Source organism: Atta cephalotes (assembly GCF_000143395.1).
Source record: "Atta cephalotes unplaced genomic scaffold scaffold00022, whole genome shotgun sequence".
NCBI lineage: Eukaryota > Metazoa > Arthropoda > Insecta > Hymenoptera > Formicidae > Atta > Atta cephalotes.
The window spans coordinates 4,247,020-4,274,966 of record NW_012130086.1 but is presented as its reverse complement, the minus strand read 5'-3'; the positions used below and the strand labels follow the sequence as shown (position 1 = coordinate 4,274,966).

The 27,947-nt window shown below is 32.6% G+C and overlaps 1 protein-coding gene across 1 annotated transcript in view; it reads left to right on the top strand.

Moving 5' to 3' along the window:
• LOC105619638 overlaps positions 1-10,233 on the top strand; it is a 33,115-nt gene extending 22,882 nt beyond the window's left edge. Inside the window, exons 2-4 of the mRNA XM_012201159.1 lie at positions 1,253-1,371; positions 6,206-6,299; positions 10,066-10,233. Of these exons, the coding sequence (XP_012056549.1) occupies positions 1,253-1,371; positions 6,206-6,299; positions 10,066-10,233 (381 nt within the window). The remainder of the gene's footprint in view (positions 1-1,252; positions 1,372-6,205; positions 6,300-10,065) is intronic.
• The last annotated feature ends 17,714 nt before the right edge of the window (positions 10,234-27,947 follow it).

Genomic DNA, 27,947 nt, shown 5'->3' with positions numbered 1-27,947 from the left:
TGGTTTATGTTGATAAAGCGAAATATTTACCTCGGTATGTGATTCAATATTGGATTTGCAGCAAAATCCTGGAATTTCACATAACTTCTGGGATAATATTATTTTATTAATTTCTCATGAAGATATTATATTAAAAATACTGAAAGATGAATACGTACGTAATACTCTTTTATTGTTAGAGTAAAATCTCATTCTAAAAAATTCTCACTCTAAAAGAGTACACTGAAAGAAAAGATTAGCTACTGCAGTAAATGGTAAAATGGCATAACATTTTTAATTGGCTGCAGCAGCCAATCTTTTTTTTTCAATGTAGTTATAAATATTTAGAAAATTTAAATTTCTACAACTTTGTTAACAAGAAATCGGCATTGGAATCGAACTAAGTTTCATCCATCCACCAGTTTCTGCCAAACTGTCAAGCGAAAGAAGAACAACATGTTTCTCATGAGATATGTGTATCGATTAAAGAGCGATTTATCCACGTTTGCGGGATAGAAAATCCTCGAGATGACGAATGTCTGTATCGCGTGCGAAGGAACTGTAAAAGGAGGAGAAAGACATGACGCGGCGATTCTTTCCTCTTCGTCGCGAGGGAGGCAGAAACAGCGCTCGGTGTGTGGTTTCAATATTTCGGTCACATAGCCGAGGTTCGGGAAAGCCGAAGAGCGGAAACCGGATCACCGCGGTGGGATGCATGGGATGGAAGAAGGTCGAGAGTTTTTTTTCTCTCGCGAAGGGATACGTTCGACGGAAAGGCGTCCTCCTCCTTCTGCAGAGGAACTCCAACAAATCTTCCTTGGGAAGCCTCGAACTCGTCGAAGCGCCACGAACAAGTCCCGACGAAGCCTTTTTTCCAATCCCGTCTACTTTATTTGAGAGTGCTATAGCATCTCGAGCGAGCTTACTATCGACGTTCCGCGTTCTATTATCCTACACCGAGAAGAAAGAACTGCTTGGTGGAACAAAATACGTTCAACTGAAAATAAAATCAATGAAGTAAGTTACGTAATTAATGTGACATGTTTTGTCAATAAAGATATTATAATTATGACAATTATGATGCATTAACAAAATTGCATCAGCATACAGTTTGCTTGATAAACTCGATGTATCTTATTAAATAAAAGTTACATCGCAGTTCTCTTAAATAGACTTTCTTCTCAGTGCAGTGTTTTTGATGTTACGAGTACATTTGAAATTTTTTAATGGAAGACGATGAAATATTCAAAACATGACTTACTCTTTGTTGCAGGTCCTTTTGTTCCCTGAGGAGGGCTGGGCGAGAAGCGCAAGTAGTTCCTACTGGACTCTGACGCCATTCTGGTGGAGCCGGAGCCGGTGTAAGGTCGTTGAAGTCGCTGGAACAAGAAGGTGAGAAAGTTATTATTAAATTACAGTTGCGTCACCATATACAATTTTATAGTTTAGAAACAATATACAACTTCTTAAGTATCTCGTATTTTATTTGACAGTTTCGCTGACAATATCGCTTCAAGTCATCGATTCTTATTCATTCGTTTATATCACAATTATCATGTGATATCCGTGTTTACAATAGGTAATACGAATCTTGATTGTTCGAGATGCACGTCGTATTATCCATCGAGATAACGAGCTCATGGGAACACATCGTGTACGTAAAGTGGATAGAGGAAGATAACGGGAACGGAGACAGAATACCGTATAACCGGGGTAAGGTGAGAGGGTGAGACCTCTCTCTTCCCAGTGGTCGTATCACTTTGGGAAACTGGGGCCCGTCTAACTTTCCGACGTCCATAGATTTTGGCGCCGTTAAGATCGCCAGTTGGCGGTCGAAGCCGATAAGGGCTCGCGATTTATAGCGATTCGTTGGATCGCGCGCGTGCGCATGTGCAGAAGAAAAGACGCCCTCATTGTCAGCATCCTTCGAATGCTGAGAGCCATAATAAATCTTGAAGAGGTGGAGACGAGTCGGCAAGCAGGCTTTGGACCCATGTGATAAAATCGCAATGCTTTACGACGCCTGGGATCGAATGTTGTACCTCGAATTCTCAAAGAAATTATCCCACTTTTTTTTTCGTAAAAACTCGTTTGCGAAAATATTACGCACTATGTTTACGTTTATAATTAATAAAATATACTGAAAGAAGATATTTAAATATCTTTTGTTCTCATAGCAAATTATCCGTAATAAAAGACATTAAAGTAATATTTATTTTAACTCAATTTCTCTTTTCACTGTTAAATTCATGTCAAATTGTATTCAATATAAGTTATTTTTAATTATTTTTGTAATACTGCTCTTAGTCGATATTATTAATTTAATTGAATAAAACTGAATAAATTAATTGAAGTTGAAGAATTTAATTCAAGAAAATATATTACAATATATAAATTTATTAATACCTGTAAATAAACTAATGCCTAAATCTTAAGCAGAATTGTAAGGCTGTTAACATATTCTTATAAGACTTGTAAGAATTTTTAAGTGCTTATACAATATCTTTATACAATATTTTTACAGTTTCTTACTAGCCATAAAATTTACAAGAAATCATAGATATTTAATAATCGTACGTTTCACAATACATACGCATAAAATTAGAACATTAGTCATAAGTTCTTATAAGTTTTACGAGAACACATTATGAGTCTTACGAGTTCTGTTTAGAATTGACCCATAATTTTGACTTAAAATTAGTTTATCATTTACTAATTGCATACATTAATATGGACGTTGTTCGTTTTAAAACTAATCATAGGACTGATTTACATTTTGACACACACGGAAGTTAAAAATAACAAAAGTTTGTTTTTTTAATTTAAAAGATTGAGTTGCCATCTTTAAGATATCTAACAGTATTATATAATTTATTATTTCGAATAAAATGATCTTCGAATAAAATATTTCTTCTTTTTAAAGAAATATTTAAACAAAAACATATTTATTAGTATTAAAAAAGTATTATATAGCTCGATCGTTTATATCAAAGATAGAATATCAAGAGAATTCGTACTAAAGGCTTTACTATATTTGTATACAAGCCAAACTCCGATTGATGCATAGTCAAAATTGACTTCGGAGGCATCCTTAGCGTGGCATAACCGTCTTCGTAGGATCGGACGGAGTTTGCGAAGACAACCGAACTTGTCTAAATATCCCTCGGCTCTGCTACGAAGTGCCTGTATTCCTGGTTTCGCAACAGTAACCGAGCTACGAGAACCGAGCTGCTCGTCTTAGTAAACATGTGGTATAACAGCTCTTGGCAGTACAAATCAATTCCCACGCCCCTATCCGTGGACACGTGTACAGTTCGCGTTATTCTCTGACAGGGATACAAACGGTATTATGCCGTGACTATGTATTTTGATATCGATTGTTCAATTTACTTCAATCTCTCTGTTCTAATCCTTGCAGAAAGACGTTCAGATTCAAATAATTTTTAGGTCAACGAAAATTTTCAAGATTGAAATATCAAGATGAAAGCCACCTGAGATATCGGAAGTCGTTTTCAATCTTCATTGCTTGGTCAACAAAAATTCTGGTTAGAGCAGATATCTATCTATACCTAAGCCGACTCAAATCTCGGAGATTGTTACTCCATTCTAATCTTCGATCGCTGCTCGGTCGACAAAACTTTACCAATTTCACGTTGGAACATCGAGATAGTTATATCGAAATCCAATTGATCCCCAAAAATTACTATTTTATAGCGATCCTCATCATTGCTCGGTCAACAAAAGCTTTTACGACGGGACGACAGTTCGATCTGCTCGTTGGTCGAGAAAATCTCACCCATTTATCTTCATCCAGGATTTCGACCTCTCACGCGGTGCAATCGACTGCAATCAAATCCAAACCGATTGGGGATACTCGACAAATATGTCGCAATGAGCTCGTCAATTTATCGATAATAAGCCAATACATGTTCTAGAAAGCAAACAATCTCTCAAGGGTATCGATAATATAACATTAATTATCAACGTAATTATTGTCGCTGATTGGAGTTCGTGATTTTACTAACACTGACTTTGATTTCACTCAGTTCCATTTTTCCTTCAAACTAATTGATACTTATCCCTTAAAAAGTATTCTTATTACAATATCTTATTCATTTATTTCTTCTCTCAACTAATAGACATTCATTGCCTAATTATTATTTATGATATTACATGCCAGCTTGTAAATACGTGACGTCGTTATAAATAAATAGCATTCAATCTCATTCTCGCATTTAATTCATTTTTTTTTTAATTAATAGACATTAATTTTAAGTATTCGAACGTTTACTGCTAGTTGTTACGTCTATTAAAAGTACTTCGTACGAGATCGTTGATAACGTCAAAGTTGAGAGATCGAGGGTCGAAAAACGCCCTCAAGGTATGTGTTTACATTACGGGCACACGAAGTCACTATCTACTATGCCCGTATTGTGCGTAAACGCTAGGAAGTGACGTCTACGTGCCTTCCTTCGACGGTTCGGATTTTCCCTTTCCCTTCGAGAAAAGCCGGAGAAATCAAAGCAAATCGGTGCGAGCGCGACGGACTTCTAGAGTGTCGGATCTGCTGCCGTTCACCTCAATGGAAGCCGTTTAAACTTTTAATGATCGTCGCTGGTCCTCGAGAGGTATCTCCGCCGGAATAAGCCCCTCGAGTCTATCATGCGGGTATTGGTGAACTCTAATGCCTCTCCCTCTTCCGTCTTCAGTTCACTTTCTTTATGCAGGAAAAAGATTTTCCTTTTTCTTGAAAGTTTTCAGATAGAATTTTTAAATTTCATATTTTTATTATTTTTGTTTGCGTATATATCATTATTTAATTTATATTTAAAAGAGGAAAAGAGAAAGAAGTATCTTTTCTATAAAAATGTATACCTTTTAAATTCTTTAAACATAAAAGAGAAAACGTAGTTTTAATGCGAAATTTTCATATATTGAATTTACTTCTAAAAAAGATTTGGAAAAGCAATATATTTTTTTATAAATAAATGTATATAATATAATATGTATATATATATATATATATATATATATATATATATATTTCATTAATATTATCTATTAAAATATAAAGAATCTATGGTTTTCCTTATACTTTTTTGTAATGATTATATAAAAATATAATAAATATCATGATAAAATTTGAAAAATATACTTTAATGTATCCCTTCCCTTTTCTCTATCGTAATATTAAAGGACCACGTCTCTTGTCACCAGTCAAGCGAAATTTCCCTTTCTCAATCATTCCCGCTCCATGACTTCCCCTTCGTTCATCGCTTTGAAGATCACAGTCTAAAGACATGGCACGTAGTTAGCGATAATCGTCAATTAATTTAACAATGCGTATTCAAGATAGCTGATGATTCTCAAAAAATCCAAATCAGCATCCAAAATGGAAAGCAAACTTTCATCGTTCAATAATAATTTTATATTTTATAACACAGTAGATTAATGTAATATTAATATAATATAAATATGTTACACAGAAATATAATTCCTTAATAATTTTAATTAGTAGACATTGGATTCTTATGCAATTTCATATTTTTTTAGAAAGCAGATTGGAAAATAACATAAAAACATAATTTTTTCTCATTAAAAAAGCATTCTAAAAATGCATATTTATTTGTACACCTTGTGCATATTTGTGTATTTGTGCAAATCTGCATATTTTGTGCATGTCTGCAAAAAATATCTGCATAAAAATCCTATATCTATTAATTATTATGAGGGAAAATATAAAGAAGGTTAAAATAATTAAGAAATAAGTTCAGTCTTATTACTGTCGTAATATAAACAGTTTTCGCGATATTTTACAAAAATATAGCAATCAGTAGAATCGCCTTCTCACGAATGACTTTTGTAAGCATACACAATGCTTTGGCACCCTTGCATAGAATTCGGGACAGAGAGGATAAGAATCAAGGGTTGTTGAAATCTCCTTCGTAAAGATTATGTCAAAAGACGTTAAAACAAAAAAGCGGACAAGCTACAGACGACGAACCGATAGCTCTCTGCTTATACTCAATGTATCAAAATTTATTGCGCTTTTTCTCCTTTGACGTTTCTTTCTTCTTGATAATATATATAGGACGCATCCCGGATTCCTATATCGTTCTTTCTATCCATGGATCCATTTTTCTACTGGGTTAAAATCGATTATCTCGTACAAAAAAATATTATTGGTCATAAGATTTCAATTCAGAAAATCGTGATTGTGTTTTAGGTATAGTACTCAGGCGAAGATGGTAGACACGGGTACGGGCACGCTTTATATTATCGGTTCATTCAAGAGGATGACTACCGATCCCGATTTCAAGGTATGAATTTATATAATCAAATTTATTAAATATATATTTTCTTTAACTTTTTCAAGTTTTAATTAATTTTATTATTAATAAAAATAGTCTACTAATACAAAATATACGACTTTGTAATTTGTAAAATTTTACAATTGCTGTATCCTGTAGTTGCTGTTAATAGATAATAAGTCACTAGACTTTCTTATCGTAATTTGTTAATACAATAATACGTTTTATTAATTTGTTAATACAATAATACGTTTTATTAATTAATTATTAACAAATCCGTCTCTTATTGTGCTTAGTAAATAAATAATCTTTAATCTTTTTGAAGACTACAGTGCGCGAATTTTATTTTTCTGAACTTTTTTTACCTTAATATTTATTATTACTTTATTTAAAATTATTTTGAATAAAGTAATAATAAATATATATATCCATAAATACATTACAAATAAATACATAAACCATAAAAATTTCTTCTTATTAAGAATGCAATTCTTTTTAAATAAATTTTATATCTTCTTACTTTATTTCTTAATATATATTCTTTATATATTCTTTTAATACACATCGCTCAAAAGTTTCAGCACATCTTAAGTTTTTTCAATTCCATTTTTCATATAGACGTAAAATATGAAATCATGATATAATATATTTTTTTATTGTCAATCACAGAAGTATTCAATAAGGTCGCGAATTGTCGAAAATAATTATAAACAAAAATTACAAGTACATTTTTTAAATAGATAAATATATACACTTATTAGAAAAAATATTGATTTCAATTTTGATATCCTATTTTCATGGCTATTTCGATTCCAATAAATATTTAATTATCACGACGAATAACAATAAAAAAATAGTATAAAAATAATATTCTTGCAGAAATTAAATGCCAAATGAAACATTAAAGTCATTAAAAACTTAAAGAATTTATCAACAAAATAACAAGAGTTTTCTAAGTGACTTGTTATCAAAATCTAAAGCTTGAAGAAGTAAAAATCTAAAAAATTAGTTTTTTCTAATTTTAGTAAAAATGTGTAATAATAAATTTAAAAAATGTATAATAAAATAATTCAAGCAAACTCTATTTACATTTTATTCTTTATATTACGTTTCCATAAACGGAGAGTAGCTGAAACTATGAGTGGTATATGAGTGTATATACATATTTTCATTTGTGTTTATTTGAACAAAAAATATGTAATTCATGCTACAAAAATAACAGTTAATTCTTTAAATAATAGAATTCAATTCATAAATTAAAATCATACTTTATATTACACTAATTATTTTTTATTTCGTTGAAAGAATGTTGGACGAAACTCGCACAATCTAAACGATGCACCAGACGCAGACGTTATATCGGAAGCTCGCACTCTACCTCGGCTAATCTGCAGATTGTCGGATTATGAAAAATTTTGTCTCTGTGATATTTCCGGCAACGCATTTCATGGCGCTGTGACGACGCAATCAACATATCTCTACCTCTTTTCGCATAAAATAGTATCTCCCACTAAATGCGCGCGTGCAATTTTTAGATGCTTTTATTTCGAGAGTCGAAGGTAGCAGCGAGATGATAATTAAATAAATATACAACAATGCACGCGTAGAAAACTTGATATCGCTGCACATTGTAACGCGCGCGCGCACGTTCATTGTTCTTGTTTCCGCGATTACAGAAACAGGTCGTGCGTGTTTTCTGCAAATGAATTAAACGAATTGAAGAATCTCGGATGTCCGTTCCAGTAATGCGACTACATGAATTAATAAGATCGTTTAAGCTGATAAAAAAAAAAACACACAATCTTGATAATATTTCCCCAATGATACGCAAAATAGCAAAAAAAATAAATAATAATAAAATAAAGTTGAGAAAACATACTAGAACGTGACGCTGTGGTATTTCCCGATGATAAATTTCATATTCATCAAACACGCGAAATAACGGTTACCGAATTTATCACTAGATATTATTACGTCACGTTCGCTTACCCTCATAATCATGCTGGTGGGTAGCATACGCAGGAAAAATATGATTCTACGATGAAACGATCGTTAATCTTTTTACTGAGAATACACGTCATGCCCGCCATCGTCACAAACTACAACACCGTATTCTTACGCGTCGGAAATGTTTTGTTTTTATCATTTACTTTTAATTTCCGCTCGAGTTTTTAACTCGGAAATAGTCATCTGGGGTCTTCAGCGGCAAGAAAATGTGAATTGAAAATATTATTTTGTATGGTTATTGTTTCGTTATGGTTACTGCATTTTCTTTCTTTTTTATTAACTATTCTTTACGAATCTTTAAATATGCAATTTCATTAAAAATCTATAATAAAAAAGTGTTCTATCAATTAAAATTTTTAGAAATTGTCATAAGCTATTTAACGTGGTTATTTGTTTGATTTGTATTTTTTTTGGAAATTGTGATTAAACCTATGTCCATGATATTTCCAACTCTAATAAATCGGAAACAGTTAATAAGATACAATAGGATGTTATAACAATGATTTTAATTATAAAAACACTCTAGATAATTTACGTAGAAAAAAATCAAGTGTCTACTCCCAAATTAGAAGAAGTTAAATTCATGAAATAGTTTAAAATCTCGAAGAGGAATAACTGTTGGTTGACAAAATCGTCGACGCATCTCGCGTGAATATATATGTTGATGCCTCGGGCACACGTTTTCACGACATTTATCGAGCTGCCTGGAGAGGATTCGCGTTGAGAGCAGACTTTTTTACGAAGGGAAGACTCGGATAGCCATGCACTTATTCTCCAAATGCCTAAAGTAGATTCTATTGCGGGTAAATGACGGGGAAGTCGCATAACTGCTGCGGGATTTTACGACACTGAAAACGTGAAAACCGCAACATGTACACGCGTTTCTTATGCGTTTCGTCAAACGGACTGGTACTAGAATGTGTAATGCGGCTGCTACTGTCGGAAAGTAACATGTGTCCGCATGCCAACAGTCAACCATAAACGTCGTACATGCAATTTTGATGGAGAGCTGGCCTGCATAAAGACTGCTGCAGACATGGCCAGCGCTATACAATAATATCATCTCCAGTAATAGCGAAAATATGAATTAAACGTAAATTATCAAAAAGCTCTGGGATGTTTTAATTAACACCGATATGTTTTATGATCATTTTTTGCAACTAGTTAACTTTTAATTACAGTCTGACCAAGGGATTTGAACGAATAGTTTTAATCTTTCTATGTGTAAAACGAAATAACTGTACATTCAGTAAGAGAAATACTGCCACAAACATTAAAAAAAATATGACTAAAAAGAGATACTTTATTATTAGTATTCATTTAATATTATTGTATTATAATATAATATTATTAATTTGCTATTAAGTTTTTTAGATTTTTATATATATGCATGGGAAAAAAATTTCACTGAAGCATCTAAAAATTTAGTTAGGTACAAGAATCAAGTATGAGCAATAAAAAGCCACAAAAAGATTTTGAGATTCTAGAAACAAGTTTGAGTCCTGCATAATTATTTTAATAGTTAAAAAAAAATTATTTTCAGATCTCTACCTAGCTAAATTTTTAGACTCTTCAACAAAACGTGTTCTTTCCGTGTATCATTTATATATTATATTTTATATTATATTAAAATTATTATTATTATTGATATAATAGCTGGGAATAATGTACTAGAAAAAAACTGTAAGGAAATTTTTCTCTCGAGTTTCGTATGAGCAAGAGAGCAACGTAGTGATATCATATCGATCTGCTTGCCGCCCTGTTACAGCTGTACCTGACGTCGAACGTCTCGTCGAGCGACTTCAACATGGGCTACAGTATGACAGGCACACTGGAGCGCGGCTGCAAGAAGACCAACTCCTTCCAGATGACCCACTTCGCGGTGATACGGCGACGGGACTATGAGAAGGCGTACGAAGACCCAAATCCCACCTAGTGTCCGTCCACACCCACGCTCTCCGAGTGTGGGGATTGCGAGCATTACACGTAGCTGGGGGAGCAAAGGGCCGCCAAGAGAAGCGAGATGCACTTCGCATTTGCGCTGGAGGGAGTGAATCCGCCGCTCGATGGATCATCGGGAAGGAATCGCTACTTAGTGCGAAATCGATCACAAAATCCCGAAGCTCCTGGTGGCAGATCAGCTCAACGAAGGTATCCTCGAGGAGATAGCGGATCGCTTGTGATCGAGAATCTTTTAGAGAAATATGTGTACAACATTAGACCGCTAAATCCTGTTTGCGTTTCTCGTTTACTGCAAAACTTCTAAAAGGAATGTTGAAGACAGAAAATAAATGTGCATAGACAAAAGCTAAAACGTCATTAGAAAGTGAAAAATACGAAGGGAAAGTGGAAGTAAAGAGATAGTAGAAGAATAAATAGAAAAGAAAGGCTAACACTGCGATTCTATATTGAATTATCTACATTTCTCTTTTAAGACATCAGGATGAGAGATAATCAAGATAAAGTGTGAAGAAGGAAACTTTAATTCACATAGAATCAACATTAGCTCGTGATAATAAGATCATGGAGATGAAAGGTAGAAGATCAAGATAAAGGATTATGAAGAAAAAGGAATGCCGAGAGTTTTAATTCTTATTCTTAGGATAAATATTTCTTTCACGAGATTTCCCACAAAATAAACTCATGATGGATCTCTCGCAGTAATTGACTTCTTTGAAGACGTATAGCAATATTTTTTTTACTCCTAAAATTACGCACATAACGGCATAATTTTTGCATGTATACCTGAACTGTATGTTTTAAGGCTTAATTAGCGCTCTAATGAACTACACAGCGTCTTTCTGTTACCTCAAATTGTCAAGGTACATCATTTTCGCGCGTAATGGAGTTCGAGATCGGACGAGACTTGACAGCGACCTGGAAACGACAGGGACACTTCGTTTCTTCGAGAAGGTAAGAATAGCTGAAAGCTCGTTATTATCGCGAAACATAGAAACGAAATACCAAAATCGAGTGGCGGCCCTGCGCAACAGAGCCAAACGTCCAAAGATAGTCCTTAAATTAGATCGAATTAATTAGCTCTTAATGGAAATCGTCGAGCGACGCGTATACCTATAAGGAAGTGTATACAGAGAGCGACGTTGATCGAGAGGATGCGAAAACTGTTTTACCAAAGTACTAGCACGTAAGTTACTTGCAACTTTCTGCCGGCGATAATCCAAGATCGCAACACACACTCCTTCAACCCACAAGGTACACTGCTTCTCATCGATCGACGCATCGATGGCTGCTGCTGCCTCGTCGAGATTATAATTAGTAAATGATTCACGACTAAAGCTTTTCCTCGATGAATCCACGGCGAATCAGCTGCCTAGAGTAGTATTATATGTGCCAATTCTCAAAGCTATCGTTGACGAGCACTGTACCTGACAATTACTACAAAGTCAGAGCGTGCGAATGCGCACGATGAAAAGCCTGAGACGGACGAAACGATGTTTTCCAACCCCATTTCGCGGCCAGTCGAAAGGCGTTTAAAAGGGGTTTAAAAGAGATCTGTAGAACCTGGGAGGAGTTAACACATTGAGAAAAAGATTAAAATATCTTTTAGCTTTGTGCGATATTGTTAATCTCGTAAAATAACATCATCCGGCTTTTATGATTTATTCAATTCTTTTATAATGTGTTCACACAAATGAAAACTTTAATTGTAGTAGTATATAGTTGGTGTAAATTAAAAATAATATTCAATATTATAATTTCGCATTCAATAATGTAACTGTTATGTAACATCGTGTTATATTACATTTGTATTATTTGAATGCAAAATTATAATATTGATGTTATGTTACTTTTAGTTTTTGTCAATTGGATAAATAGAATCTTAGAATATTCAATAATTTTCTTTCGATCACAATATATCAAAATTTGCCTTTAATTTCTTGAAATGCAATTTAATTTTCAAGTACAAAGTTATTCTAAAATGATACAGAGGAGTTCATCGATTTATACCTTCAATAATCAAGTTCCTTATTTGATCGGTTTTGACCGTTTGAGGGTCTATCGCATTTCAAATTTGACGGTTCGCTAGAATGGAAAATTTCATATGGCGGGGCCCGTGTCAGGATGCTGGTTATAAATATCGTTTCGCCGCTGGTCTAAGGCTTTATAGGCAGTATGTAACTGTAGCGTGTAGCCGGCTTACAAGGTATTTCAAAGCTTGTTACGCGCCCCTTTCTTTGAGCCACCGACGGACGTCGCTCAAGGAAGGAAGAAAAGCCGCGAGAGAAAGAGAGCTTCGCTGCACTGACGCCGGATACACACGTGACACAAAGCGAGAGACCTCTCTCGCTTTATCTTACGTATGGGATCATCGTGAACCGGTGTTGTAAACGCGTAACACGATACTTATTTTTGCTAAAGAGTAGGAAGTCACTCACTAGTCACGATGTATCCCGATGAGATCTAAGTCAACGATCGCCGATCGTTCGTTCGGAACGGGATGCGATTCCGGCGAAAATCGGGAGAAAAACAAGAAGAAGCCTCCGTTAACGGGTTTGATCGTGAAAGATTCGACGAGTCTTTCTGTATTATATTATATTTTTATTAATGTGAAACGATTGATCTATATTAGCGAGTAAAGTGTTGTGTTTTGATGCCGTGCTTAAATGATTTATTTATTGAATAATTATTGTTACTTGTCTTTTTTTTCGCAATTATTTATGCTTATCGATATTGTATCGAGATTCTCGAATCGTTTCTAATGTAAAAGTGTCTAATGGCAGAGTGTACGAGTTTGATACTATCTTTAGATAGAAGCCGATAAACGGTGAACGAACGGTCTCAAAAATTCTATTATAATAAATTCGTCATACGTAACTCCCCTTTATATAGTCCTCGATGAAAATCTAGTACCTTTCGCTTTTGCTCAAGGAATTACCTATAATGCCAAATAAATACTATGTGCAATAGCGCGCAAGTTAAGTCGTTTGCAATTTGATATTAAGATACGCATTGCATTAAGAGATTTCGATTAATTATTAAGATAAAGAAAGATGCATTTTTCAAGCATTGGGAAAAATTTTAGAATGCTATTTTAGATTATTTCCCTTAGGGATGCATTATTAATGATTACTAAATCTATGTCGGAAATTCATTAAAGCAATCCTTTCAGTATCAAATTCAATGCAAATATTGCAATAATTGTTTTTTGTTCATTTTTTCCTTAATTCTACTTTTAACTTTGTTAGTTCTTAGTACAAACATTAAATTAATAATCTGTGAATCTCTGAACATAACAGCGATAGATAATATTCAAAAGATAATATTCAAATAAATTTTTATAGTTTAATTTAATGGACCTTATCATTATTAATCTTCAAATTTTTAATAAACTGCAATCCCTCCTAACTTATTAATAAAATTCAATCTTTTATGTTTGGTAGATAATGAAAATTGACGTGCAATATACGGTACAGAAATACTGAAAGGATTAAATAGAACTTTATGGTTCACTGTCTCAATTGTTCTTTAGTTTAACATTGCTGAATAACGCGTGCGTCGACGCTTTTCTCGAATTAGTGTAGATGCAGGCAATCGAGTCGGATTCCTCGAGCCTTCCACTCGAGTGGAATTACATGTTTACAGGGTTTAACGTTGTTTCGCAATTCAAGGGGATAAGAAAAAAATTTCTCATTTTCTTCAGCAATTCTTATGACCCTAATCAATGCTTTGATGAAAATTCCAATTGCTGAAAGGAGGAAAGAGTAATTTTGTGAGCTGATATTACATGATACAGTAAACTCACGTTAACTCGAGTCGTCCAATGCCACAAATCCTTCTCTAGTTTACTATCCTTCACAAGTTACTGCTAGTTTCGAGTTTCTCCGAATTCGCACTAACGAGGGTTCATTGCACAGGTACTGTACCATTATGTGTGTCAGAATCGAGTTCGTTATCCACGTACTTGGATTGCGAAAATCAAGTAAAGAATCAATATAAGTGTACCATTGCATGTATATAAGTATATAGTGTATAAAACCTATGCATATATATGTACAATATGTCTCACCTACACATGCACAACAATAACACCTTCCGTGAATAGATGAAGTTTTACGAGATCCTGGTTGATATATATGTTGTAGATTAGTAGATTAGAACTTATCAGTCGCTTCTTTTAGTCAATCTAGTCCTAGATGTAGCATGGGTCGCTCGTCGTAGTTAGATTGTTTTCAATAGCGGATTATATCTAAGGGATTACGCCGAGAACACTCGCAAGCTTGTGAACTATAAATTCAGATTATGTGAACTCAGGACGAATCGATGATAAAAATCGAATTATGGAAATTTTCGTTTTTTCTAGCTAAAAGTTATTTCTCTGAAATGTAGTGCTTCGTTCGACACGAATCCGCTTTCCTTCTTGGCGAAAAGCCTCGCTTCCGTTTTACGACGTCGCGACTCCCAAGTTCAACAACGGAATTTCCGGCGCGAGTAAGCCTAGATGAGATGACGTCTCGCTCAACTTCCTGACTTCTAAGATTCATGATCACCAGTTTATGACGTTCTCGGTTGATGTGACTCGACAGGAAGCCGATTTATGAGCGCGGAACTTGTTAAGACCCTTGGCGAAAATCACGAATATTCGATATCCTGCGCTCTCTTACTATACCTATTATTAGTGCCATTTACAGCTGAAATTCTCGCTGGTTTCTAGAATCCTTGCAAAACGCGATAAATATTTCTACACGGCAGTAAGGCGTAACAAGATGTCGATAATATTGAAAAATTTCCTGAATGATCACAAACACATCCATTATGTAACGAAAATCCTGAATCCCTTTTTTTTCATAATAAAAATGTCGAAGTGCCAATCATTTTCACTTATTAAAAATTTGTTTTAATACTTTCCAATTTGAATGATTAAATTTTCAATTAAAATGTCTGATAAACTTAAGAAATAAAAAAAATTCATGTAAAAATTTGATTAACACACAAGTGATGTATACACTTCAATTTTAGAAATCATAAAAAGTCGTAGAAAATATCCAATATTATTGTAGCCAATTAAATTTTCTTGTTATTTGGAGTATTGATTGTGAATTCGGGACAACTGTTATTTTGACGTATTACCAGTATGACACGCTGTGCATTATTCAGTTCATGCTCGCTACGAGGGTTCTCGGTTTCGCCTCCGGCAGAATAATATTATCGTGTCGCCTAAAATGTAGTCGTATCCTCACTTTTCGGGGTAGTCTTCTATAAGCCTTTTAGGATGATTTAAGTGAATACATACGTCCGATATCACGGTCCCTCCTAACTACTTAGCCGTAGTCTAGACCCACTGATGCACGCTTCCTTCAAGTCTAAAGAGAGGTCACCTATCTTCGTCTTCAAGCTGCACAACGGGTCTCTAGTCTATCTTATCGCGTCGCGCTACCTAATCGCATCCGAATCGCTCAAAGTACCATCCAAGTTAATTTAACTTTTAAACTTTGTATTTCAAATATCCACATTAATTTAATTATTTCGTAACTATATTCTACTGTAATTATATTCTTAAGAATCTTAAAGTAACTCACACTTACGCTCGAAGAGAAAATCTTAGAATTGAATTTACATTTCTTAAGGAATTTTATTTTAAATTAAATCGCGTCAAATAATGAAATGTACTTATTCGTACCTTGATATTTTTCAAATAAATTTTTGAGGTATGAATTTATATAAAGTTTATTTCAAAGATCAAGCTGTACTTGAGAAATTTTATTTGTATCAAATAGTGATAACAATTAAAATAACGATCACCAACAAAGTGGATAAGAAATTTATTTTTACTGTTGTTCAACAATATTTATTTTTCTCTCATCTAATCGATGGAATCCGAATCAAAATCGATTTCGACGATTCAGATGCGACAGAGGAAGCAAGCCGTGCCCTATCTTCGAGATATAATGAGAATGTATACGTAGAGAGCGCCAAGTAGTTGATCGTAGCAAAATCGATGGTCGTCGTCGTTGTGCTCATCGCCGAACATCGCGAGGTCGTCGACGCTCCGTTTTTCGTTTCTCCTTCCAAAGTGATTTCCAAGTTGATCTCGGATTCCTCTCTTTCTCTCTATTTTCTCTTCGCTCCTCCTCCCTTTCTTCTCGTTAGAACGCCAGTCGAATCTTCACCGCTCATGCAAACGTCGTTCGACAAATCTTATTTTTTCTAGGCGGCTAAGATCCTCGATTCGCGATCTCGCGGTCTTCGAATAACGTGCCGTGAGAGCGTCGACGGTCGCGATGAATTGGTGACAATTTTTATTAGGATGCGACAGTCGGACTTGATCAACAGGTAATAAGATTGAAATTAGTGAACGATCGAAAATAAAGTTATATATTTAAAATGATCCTTAAAATTTGTGAATTTAAAATTCCTCCTTTAAATGTATCAGCTAGCAACTTTTAATGCTACGTTTTACGCTAAAAACATACAGCTATTAATTTTAATCCAAAATTGCCACATGATTCATAGTTGGCTTGACATGAACATAACTTTACCATGTATGAGCTGCGGTATTAGGAAACTTCCCCAACAATGTTATGAGCCTATTTTGCTAAAATCGTTTTAAAGTCTATATATGTAACATTATTTTTGTAACGTTATTTGTGACTTTTGTCTTGTCCTGCTCATATCAAATATGACCTTTATATTAGATAATATACAAAATAATGTGCAAAATAATATGCAAAATTGAGCAACCAGATTTAGCGTCATTAAATAGAAGCATAAATACAAACGTATTTATTTGTTTGATAAACGCTCGTTTAATTACACATTATATTTCGTAATTACGAGATATAATGTGACTAAAAGTTTGAAATGTGCTTTAAATTTGATTACGTTTCATTAATTTCCCATTGCTATAAATGAATGTACGATTGTCGCATCCACCAGGTCTTGTTGTAATCAATGTGTAGTTATGTAGTGAAAGAAGAAATGTATCCTTGTAACAACTGCTGAACTGATTACGACACTATGCTGGTCTTAATAGCAAAAAGAAAAAAAAAAGAAAAAATACGAATAAAACATTCGTATATTCAAAGCTATGGCTGTGATTCTCATTAATTAATCGGTAAAAATCGGTTCACATTGTGTATTCGACATTATATATACATAAAAAATAAATATTATATATATTATTATATATATTATATATACATATACGTAGGTTACGGCGATATATTTAGTCATAAATGGAAATGATATTTTGCACACACTGTTGCGTTTCCCATTCGCATTTTTACTTTGTCTTCGTTATTTCTTTCTTTTTTTTGGCCGGTTGAAATTTACAATTGCACGCTCCTCCACGACGGCGGCGGCAGCGAGGTGGCTTTATTTTTTTATCTGGTACTAAAATCCCAGAGAGTACTATAGCGTACGATTTCGTTGATTGAGACATTGATCGGTCCCTAGGCGTTTTGCCCGATGGCGGAGAATTGAAACCGGTAGAATTTCGACGGCGTAGACACGCAAAAAATGATCTCGACAGCACTGAAATATGGGGCGATATTTTACGCGTGATTCATGAATGAAAGCAAAGCGAAAATCCGCGATACAAATGTGGCTTCTAAAGCTTACGATTTTTTTTTCACTATTACGTGAATAGGTGGGCTCTAGTAAACGAGAATTAAAACTAAAATTCACTAAAATCTAGAATAATTTTTTTATGATATAAATTGCAAATTGAAAATTTTTTTGATATTCTGAATTGAACAATTAAAATAACTATAGTTTGAAAGTTGATTTTATGAACATTATATATGAAAATCCGCTTTTATTCATAAATCGCATTATTACATTAAAATACTGTCGCCTATTTCAAAGCTTCAATATTAAATTTATCCGGATTAATCCGTGATTGATGTGCAATAGATTTTGCCGTGTTTACACAATACAGAAAATTGATGTTATCTCGGTTTTGATTCTTGCGCACTGAACGTTCTATGATTTTTAGAATAACTGATGTTCGCGTATCGGGGAACGATTGCTCACTGTTTTCGTGTTTGATTCAGAATCAAATTTTGAAATCAAAGCCAAATTAGCGCGATAGCTCCTAAGATCTCTCTGCGAAGTCATCAATGCGTAACGCACACACGTTTAACAACGTACGTCTAATTAATCGATTAGGCCATAGGCTTAAGCGCGGTAACACCGTGCAAGATTGCAGGCAGGTACGCGCGATGAAAGGACGTTCAACAGTGGCTCTTTTGGCTGATTGTATATACATTGACTGCGCTACAAACATAGCTGAATAAAGGAACTTTATGACGAATGATGCAGATAAAAGCAACGAAGAGTAAATTCGTAGCTCAAATAGAGCAATAAACAAATTCCTCTGTGATATATAATTATATCTGTTTTCTATTATCAGTTATATTGTTTTTGTTGTCTAATTATAAACAATTATAAATTCATCCATATATAAATTAATTAGAAAAGTATACTATATTAATTTTACTGAATTTATAATACAAATAATTGATATTAATTAGCACTTTTGTATTTAATACTTGTTCATAAAAGATAGATGTTTAATGAATACTTTGTTAATAAAATTCAATTGTTAATTTATGATTGTTAATTAAATTAATTTTTTTTATATAACATAATTTGATTACCTAATGTATACTTTTTATAGGCAGATACACGTTTAAATTTTGCAAATTATATCCAGTGATATATTAATTGTATTATTTCTATGATCTTACATCTGACATACAGTATTGGTCGTAAAGTGTTTTCGTTCGCATGATATTGCATGGGACCGACATGAAAACGAAGTAACAGCAGAAAATGTTCCCGTCGTACGCGAAACTCGAGGCTATATATTTTCTACGAAACGTATATTCTCTGCGCGCGAACATGTAATCGTATATTGTATTTTATTCTCACCACTGTTGTCACGTCGTTAATCGCACGATACCGCGTGCCTGAGAAGATGTTCGAAATATTTTCGGGTTTCTTCTCTGTGCCTGTATATATAAAACGAGCGACAGAGATAATCAGTTAATCGCGATTTTTTCGTTCCAAAGACCGTCGTGTAAAAGAGAAAAGAATCAAAATAGTCCTTTCCGATATGACAAAAATCAAATGAGAATTCAAAAATATTTTTCTTATCCAAGTCACGTATTATGGAACTATTTCGGAATGGATTCCGATAGGAATTATTTCGTTTTTCTTAGGAAGCACAATAGAAATCTAGGAAATAATTGAACAATTTCAACCGAAATCCATTCCTTCTAATACGTGTCTAGGAAATATCAACGAAGCTAGATATTAATTAGTACCTAATATAATATTTACTTTTTACATTTTTGACTAACTATAGTAAAACTCTAGTTTTTTGTGCACAAATTCCCTTTATTTTTTAATTATATCTCCATATAAGTGGAATCAAAAGACACTTATTTTGTCGAACATTGATACAAAACTAATATCTTCGTAAGATCGGAAAGGATTAAACAAAAGATACAGAAATGCTTATTAATGATAAGAAAATTATCGGAACGAAGAAAGCGCGAGCGTTTGATGTATTTTCACTACAATCCTGTCTACAGTCAATTCATTTTGTATCTATACCTAATCTATGTATCTATCGTCATAATTTATGCTGAATAAATGTTACATTTACGCATAACATGGATCTTTTTAAATGCTCCTTTCAATGTTCCTTCGAAAAAGGTCTATATCTGCCTATATCAGAAAACGAAGACACGTAATTCGAACGACACGGAAATAATTAGGACAGCGTGGCGAATTATGTAGACAGTGAGAAATGGAAATAGCATGCTGAGAAGTTCGATGAAATTCGTTTAACTTTAATTGACTACTGTTTCAAAACACTCGCGAATAATGAAGGATAACTTCCCGGTTCCTATGGCAAGTTTGCCAACGATAAGTAACTCTCTCCGTCGGAGAACTTTCCTAATGTAACCGACTTTATCTGTCAGAATCCACGGATCCTCGAGACCTCGACAAATTAACACTTTGATCTATCTTTTCCTTCAATAAAACAAATCCTCTTTTCATAAATTACGTGTAAACATTGCAACTAACATAAGTTATAATTAAGATTAAAGTACACTAATGTAACCTGATCTTTATTATATAATTGTAATCTCAAAGAAATAAAGTTCCATTTTCTTCGGGTTTAATCTTTCAAATTGCAGTGAATTGCAAATGAATTATGTAAAATACTCAGAACAGCAAAACTTAAATTTTCAAATCTTAAGATCTGATACTCTAATGGAAATATTAATTGATGTCTTACGATTTTGAAATATTTTTTAATGAACGTAAAAATATATTATAAGTTAAATACTTAAAAAATTATACAAAGCCTGAAAGAGAGAGATAAAGAAATGATTTTTGAAACAGCGCAACAAAATTGGAAATTAATCAATCATAAATTAATTTTATCCGAAGTGTATCGGTATCCATCACCACGAACGGATGAGCTGTCGCAGCTGCGATGCAAAACTGCTTCTGGTGTTGAAAAGTTTCGTAAGTATTTCTTGAGCGCTTCGCTAACGGGTAACACATTTTCGATAGTAACATCGTGTCGGAGTTACTAAACTTGCCGAACTTTTCAATCGGACGCCGCGCCGTCGGCGTCCAACGACGACATAAAATTTGTTGAAAGTTATCAAGATATAACAGAGCTCGCCGAGAAGAGAGGAACGACTTAAGATCAAGGATATAGGGTCGACTTTATTCAGCAAATGTCCGATATTGACTTAATGAACGGGGACGCGCCATTACTGCTGCCTTTATTAGCATAGCTTTCTCTTTCTCTTTAATGCAGATCGAAATTAACTTGGAGCCAGAGGACTTATCTCGTGATTGGCAAATACATTAGAAAGTTATAGAGACGAACGGATAATGCATAAGGAAAAAGGAAATCGACTGGTCGTTTTCTCCGATATGAAAAATGTATTTATATGTATGTTATTTTACATTTTATGTAAAATAGAATATTATTCTTGTTTAATAAAGTGATGAAATATTTAAACTATTATATTTAAAGAACACGTAAATGTATTAGTTTAATATCTATTTTGACCGTCAAGTGACGCTTCTCGTATTTAGGTGACTTATATAAACGATCTTGTTTCCAATTTTAATATCGTTTAAGCTATTATATATATTTAACTTATTATAACATAATAAAAATATTACATAAATATTACATAACATAATTAAAATATTATATGACTATTATATATAATCATATGAAATTGTTATAATAACTGACCAAGAAAAATCGATTTCAATACGCAGTGTCGTAACTAGCTTTTGCTCTAAGAACGATTTTATTTTTAAAGCTCTTCATTTTCAGAAAAGGGAAAATAATAAGAAGACAAACAATATTGTTTAAAAATAACTTCTGTATACATAAGAAATATATAAGATATGAAAATAATTTTTAATTATTATAATAATTAATTACATTTTTCTGGTATTCATTTCAGCAAATTCATTAATTATATTTAATATTATTTAATATAAATTAATTAATATAATTAATTAATATAATTAATTAATATAATATATTCATTATAGTTAATATTTCTAATAATATGATACCTAAATAAAATCATGGAAAGATTAAATAATTATTTCTATCCCACGATTCAAAATGATTAAAATATTTAAATCAATTTTTTTATAATTGTAGTATTTTAATACGCAGCCATTCGAATGTTGATGAGCGGAATACGAGAATGTCAAAAAATTGAATGCTAAACCGATAAATAACATAGATTGCTTGGGCCTACTCGACTCGGTTCACCGATATCTGAACAGCATAGCAAAGCATTGCAATGAAAGTTAGAATTTGAAAATGACTATATTTGATAAATTGATTTTTTTATCAATTTCATATTTCAGAATTCTTTTTTCTTGAATCTTAGAATATGCCATTGTTACTTCTGCCTAGTTACGGAACTGTACTTATCTAAATGACTTGCGCATTACGATTATTATCGTTATATCTATACTAAGGTAGCTTCGGACAAAATCGATAGATGTAGAGTTAAAAAATGCACAAACAAGTGATGGAAAAGTACTCCGATCACGTCGCGCTCTTCTAATTGTTCGGACGTTCCGTCGCGGTGACGAAAAGCAAATTGGATTATAGATTAAACGTAGGTACGTAATGGTGTCGTATACGTCATAAATCAACGATTCAGAGCGCAATACCGAAAACATAAATCCGTCCTGCGGGTCACCAGGAAGAAGGATAGAATCGATGAATGTGAAATCTACGTAACGGCCGAATTTCACCAGGGGAAACTATGAGGTCGCTATACGAAATCTTTTCGCGAAATCCATCGCGATAATGGGATACATTTTGCGATCGTTTCGAAAAAAGTCGCCGTCGCACGAGCGTATCTAACATTGCAGTTGCGATCATTCTTTCGGATTTACGTAGACGAATAGCAGTGGTTACGACTCACGTCGGCAATAATGGATTACAATTCCACGTAACGCTAGTGACAAAATCGGAGAAGAATGTCTGTTTCGAAAAGTATGATGTTACATCTGTTTCACATCGAGAATAATACTTCTCTGAACATATATTACTGTGAGTAATTTCCAACTTTAAAAATACATATATAATTAACAAGATATAAATAATTTAAATCAGATTCTCAATGTTAAAATAATAAAAAACAGTAAAATTAAGACTAATGAGAGTCGGCGCGGAAGTGGGTGCGCACAAATATTAATTCAGATAAATTAGTTCATTATAATACATGATGTCAACTTTATTACGAATTCTTGTTGAACGTTTCAACTCTCCTTGAAGTCCTCTTCAGCAAAGTTATAAGTATTCTCACTCAATATTAAACAATTTGTCATGAAGCTTTGACAAATATAAATTTGTTAGAATTATTCAAGATCGTCTATTGAAAATTAATTAGGTTTTCACAACATGATTAATTTATTAATTTACATATTGTGAATTTATATTTGCCAAAGATTTATGATATGATTGATGTCTGTTTGAGAATCCATAGTTCTATTATAGAAACCTGGAAGAAACCTGGACTCATTCTGGACAGATTGTTTAATCAATATTGAGTGAGAATACTTATAACTTTGCTGAAGAGGACTCCAAAAAGAGTTGAAACAAGAATTCATAATAAAGATGACATTATGTATAATAATAGACTAATTTATATGAATTAATATTTGTGCGCATCCACTTCCACGCTGATTATCATTAGCATTAATTTTATTGTTATTTATTATTGTATAATTAATCTTAGTTGTAAAAGTTTAAACTTTCTAACTAATCACTTTTACATTCGTCAAAACGAATTATATAGACAAAATCAAATTTAATGTACATTTCGTATAAAAGAGTATAGAATCGTTGTACCTATAGATCGAGTTTATACTATTCAGACCTTCGTGTGTAACATTTCCGAGATCCCAAGAGTGTCGCGAACGAAAATCGAGAGCGATTCAACGAGGCAGATTTGCGGCTAAATTTCCTACCGCATTGCCTGGTATACGATGCCGATAAGATCGTTGTTAAATCCGTAATGGGATCTTAACGTGGGCCCCGTCGGTGTGAATTATAATTATTACTACGCAATCGTCCCAAGATAAGCCACGATTTAAGACACGGAAAGCCGTACCCGTACTTAGTGCTGAATTAAATGTCAAGATGGATTCCATTCTCAGTGTGAAAGAATCCGAGTATAAAGCAATCTTAAACCATTTAGCAAATTAACTAAAAGGTATTTTTTACTTTTCAATCTTAATCATTTATTCAATAAATAAAACGGTTATTTTATCTATATTATACATTGTATCAGACACTGATACAACTTTCATTTTAATATTTTATCAAAAATAATTTCCTACATATAATTATAACAATTACAATAATAATTTTCTAAAACTACATTATCTGCACTGGAAGAAAAACTGTCCAGTATGTTTAATTACAATTATATGTAGGACATGCTATAATTATGATCATTTTCGATTATATAATTATATAGTTTTCAGGAAAGTAACTTGTTATTTGTAATGAAATTACAGTTACAAATTTTTTTTTTTGATAACTTTATTGGTAACTGCGTTACTTTTTTTTGGTAACGGTAACGAATTTTACAATTATTTTTATTATTACTTTGCGCACGATTAGACATGGTCATTCATAGCGCTTGAGATTAGAAAGTCCCTAGGCAACCATCCGCTATGATTGACTTTAAAAAAATAACAAAAAGTTACTTTCTTAAATAACGGTAATTTGTTACTTTTAAGAAGTATCTTTTCATTCCCTGATTTTGAATCCCAACATGAACATGATCACATTTTCGTCAAAACTCATTCTATTACTGCAATCATATATGTATTGAAAAATGCCTGTGAAAATTGTAGCTGTTTTGGATCAGTTGTGGTTTGACATTCATTTGTGTTAGTCGATGTCAATGTTTTTGTTTGATGAAAATCTCTGTTCTCCAAGCCAAACTTGACCTAGAAAATAGGAAAAAGTCGTTAGAGACCAGATTTGCTGAATATGACGAGTGATCAACCAATTCGAACCGTAGTTCGTAAATTTTTGTCATGGTGACAATATTCGACTTTTTTTTCATTTTTATAAAAACGCTGACATCAACTGTCACAAATGACTGTCAAACAATAATTGAATACCTCAAAATAGCTACAATATTCACAGTTATCTTTCAAAATATGTATGATTGTAGTAGCAAAATGGTTTTGGTGAGTAATGCCATCTTCATGTTGAAGCTCAAAACTTTTCAGATGATTTATGTATATTGGTTAATTTCATCCTCGTTTCCGAAAGAACGAAAAGAACTTGGTTCACGCTATTAAAATTTTTCTAAATAAGCTATTTTTCTACATAGTTATCCTCTTCCTTTCAATTGAGAAAAGATTAAAATATCACACACAGAACAATAATATAAAACATCTATGTTAAAAAAATTCTTTACAGTTCCATATATAAGATCTATCTCTTAAAATTGTTTATCTATATATAAATGTAATTTTAAACTATCATATTCAATCCGAAACACACTAAAAAATCTTATAACTAGAGGTAAAAATAGATTAGATCATTTAGCTAATCAAAATGTTATATATAAAATTTTTTGATAACTGTAAAGCTAATTATGTAAGACAAATCACAAAAGAAAATTAGAAACAAGATTAAATGAACATTTTTCGGACATTAATAAAAAGACTGATTCTCGGTGATTACTGACCATTGTATTAACTATAATAATAACTATAATAATAACTATAATAATAATTTTTTGGAAAGATGTAAAAATCTTAGACAAGAAACTGTCGTACAATAAAAGATTGATCTCCGAAATAGTTCACATTAAAAAACAAAAATTGAGATTAAACAAAACGACATGGAAGCATTCCTAATTCTTATCTACAAATTTTGCAGCCTCCTTCTCCTTCCTAATCTTTTTGTTCCTTCCTTTTTCCTTTGTTTCTTTCCTATCTCTATTCCTCTTCCAATCTCATCCCCTTTCTTAACAAGATAATATAAAGCAACAGAATGTCGCTCACACTTGATAGTACAATACAAATAATTTAACTGAACTGGTTTCAATTTTTATCTCTGATCACATTTGCTTCTTGCGAATTAAATTGACTTATTGTTTCAGTTACTGATTATATCCTAATTTACCAATTGTAGTTGAGGTATATGTACAATAATTTTATTTATTAACACACTTTAATATAGTTTTCTATTATAAAAGGATTGTATATACTAATAATTTTGAATATAACGATCATTTATTTATTGTTGTTTTAATTTTTATAATCTATTTTATTAATTTGAACAGAATGTGTGCTGGTACATTTTTATTTAATGACTCATCATGTTCAATATTTTTATCACTATGGACTTATTGCGACTGTTATAATGGAATGAAATATAATCGCGTGCGATAATATTACCAGATAAGCATTGCATTGTACGGAAGATAGATAGAATAAATACTATCAACTTTTTGCATAACTATAAATTATATAATTTTAGTTGTTTTATTAATTTTGTCAAATTTGCGTTTAATTTCTTTACACTAAGGATGATCTAATAATAATAAGGTCGAAATATGTCTAAGAATTTGAAATACATAAAAACTTGGTTTATAGCCTCTTCTTGTTATTTATTGTTTATAATTAGTTCTCTTAAATTATTTTTTTAAACAATAATTTTCTAAATTATTACTTATAATTTTATTCATTTGATAATTATTCATTTCCAATGTTTATATAATACATATTTTTACATTAATATTTTATGTAAAAATAAAAACATTGTTTAATCAAGTCTTAAAAAATAACTCACAAATTTAAAAAAAAATTAGTGAAAGTGTGGAAGCAATGTTGATAAGTTGGGAAGCACACCCTATATTTATTATTGATATCTGTACATCTCATCGCACGAGATGAACGGAAGGGGTGATTACTTCACGGATCTCTTCAGTATAGTTAGCACGAGGAAAATGTTCTCCGGGAAGCGAACGAGGGGAGTGGTTGTATAACATCCAGTTCAGTAATTGAACTGTCTAAGAACGAGATGGGAGCGCTTCGCAACACCGTTGCACGATAGGGATCAGTTAGTGAGATATTACGAAATTGCCCTCCATATTGCAATACTTATCGGCACGTCGTTTGCGCGCGCGGAAAGTCGCTCCGTGCCCGATAAATCACGTTCAATCTCTTTTGTACCGAGACTCACACGCGAATGGAGACTCTTTCGATCAGGAGGGTGGAATCTCCGTTTTGCAATTTAGATCGACGACACGGCGCGCGAACCTTATTTCGCTCGTACACGGGTCGTCAGACAAGCGGGGAGATTATTCAATGTCGACGTGTTTTTAAACCGTTTCTCACAAAAAAAATCCAATACTCGATAAAAGTTGAAGTAATCTACGTCGATTAAAAAAAAAGCATGTTTATCTACTTTTCTCCTTTCAAAACAGTTAAAACCATCAGTATATATATATATATATTACGAATAATTTTGCAGCTATAAATTTTAATATTACACATATTAAATATTTTGAATTTATCGAGTGATTCACAATTTTAGAAATTATTTTTATTATCATATAACATTAAAAATTAATTTTAGAATATTCATATATACAGAAAGAACGATTTTACTGAAATACCTAAAATTTAATTAAATATAAATCTGAAAATAATTTTATTGGAAAATAATTATGTAAGATGTTAATTGCTAGATTATCATAGTCAGGGTTGAGTTAGCTAAGTTAAAAAGATAAATGTTAAGTTAAAAAGTTAAAAAGTGTTAATTAATTTTAACTTATCTTAATTATATTTTAGACTCTTAACTTTTTAACTTTATTTAGTTACATTTTATCCGTAATATTAATTTTTTATTTAATTCTTTTAAGTTAAGTCTCAGACATAATACGCGGCAATGTGTGTGTGTGTGTGTGTGTGTGTGTGTGTGTGTGTGTGTGTGTGTGTGTGTGTGTGTGTGTGTGTGTGTGTGTGTGTGTGTGTGTAGTAGTATTAGTATTATTAATAACAACTAAACTAAGTTAGTTAGTTAGTAGTAATTAAGTTAATTAAGTTAGTAGTAATAAGTAAGTAAAGTAAGTTAGTTAG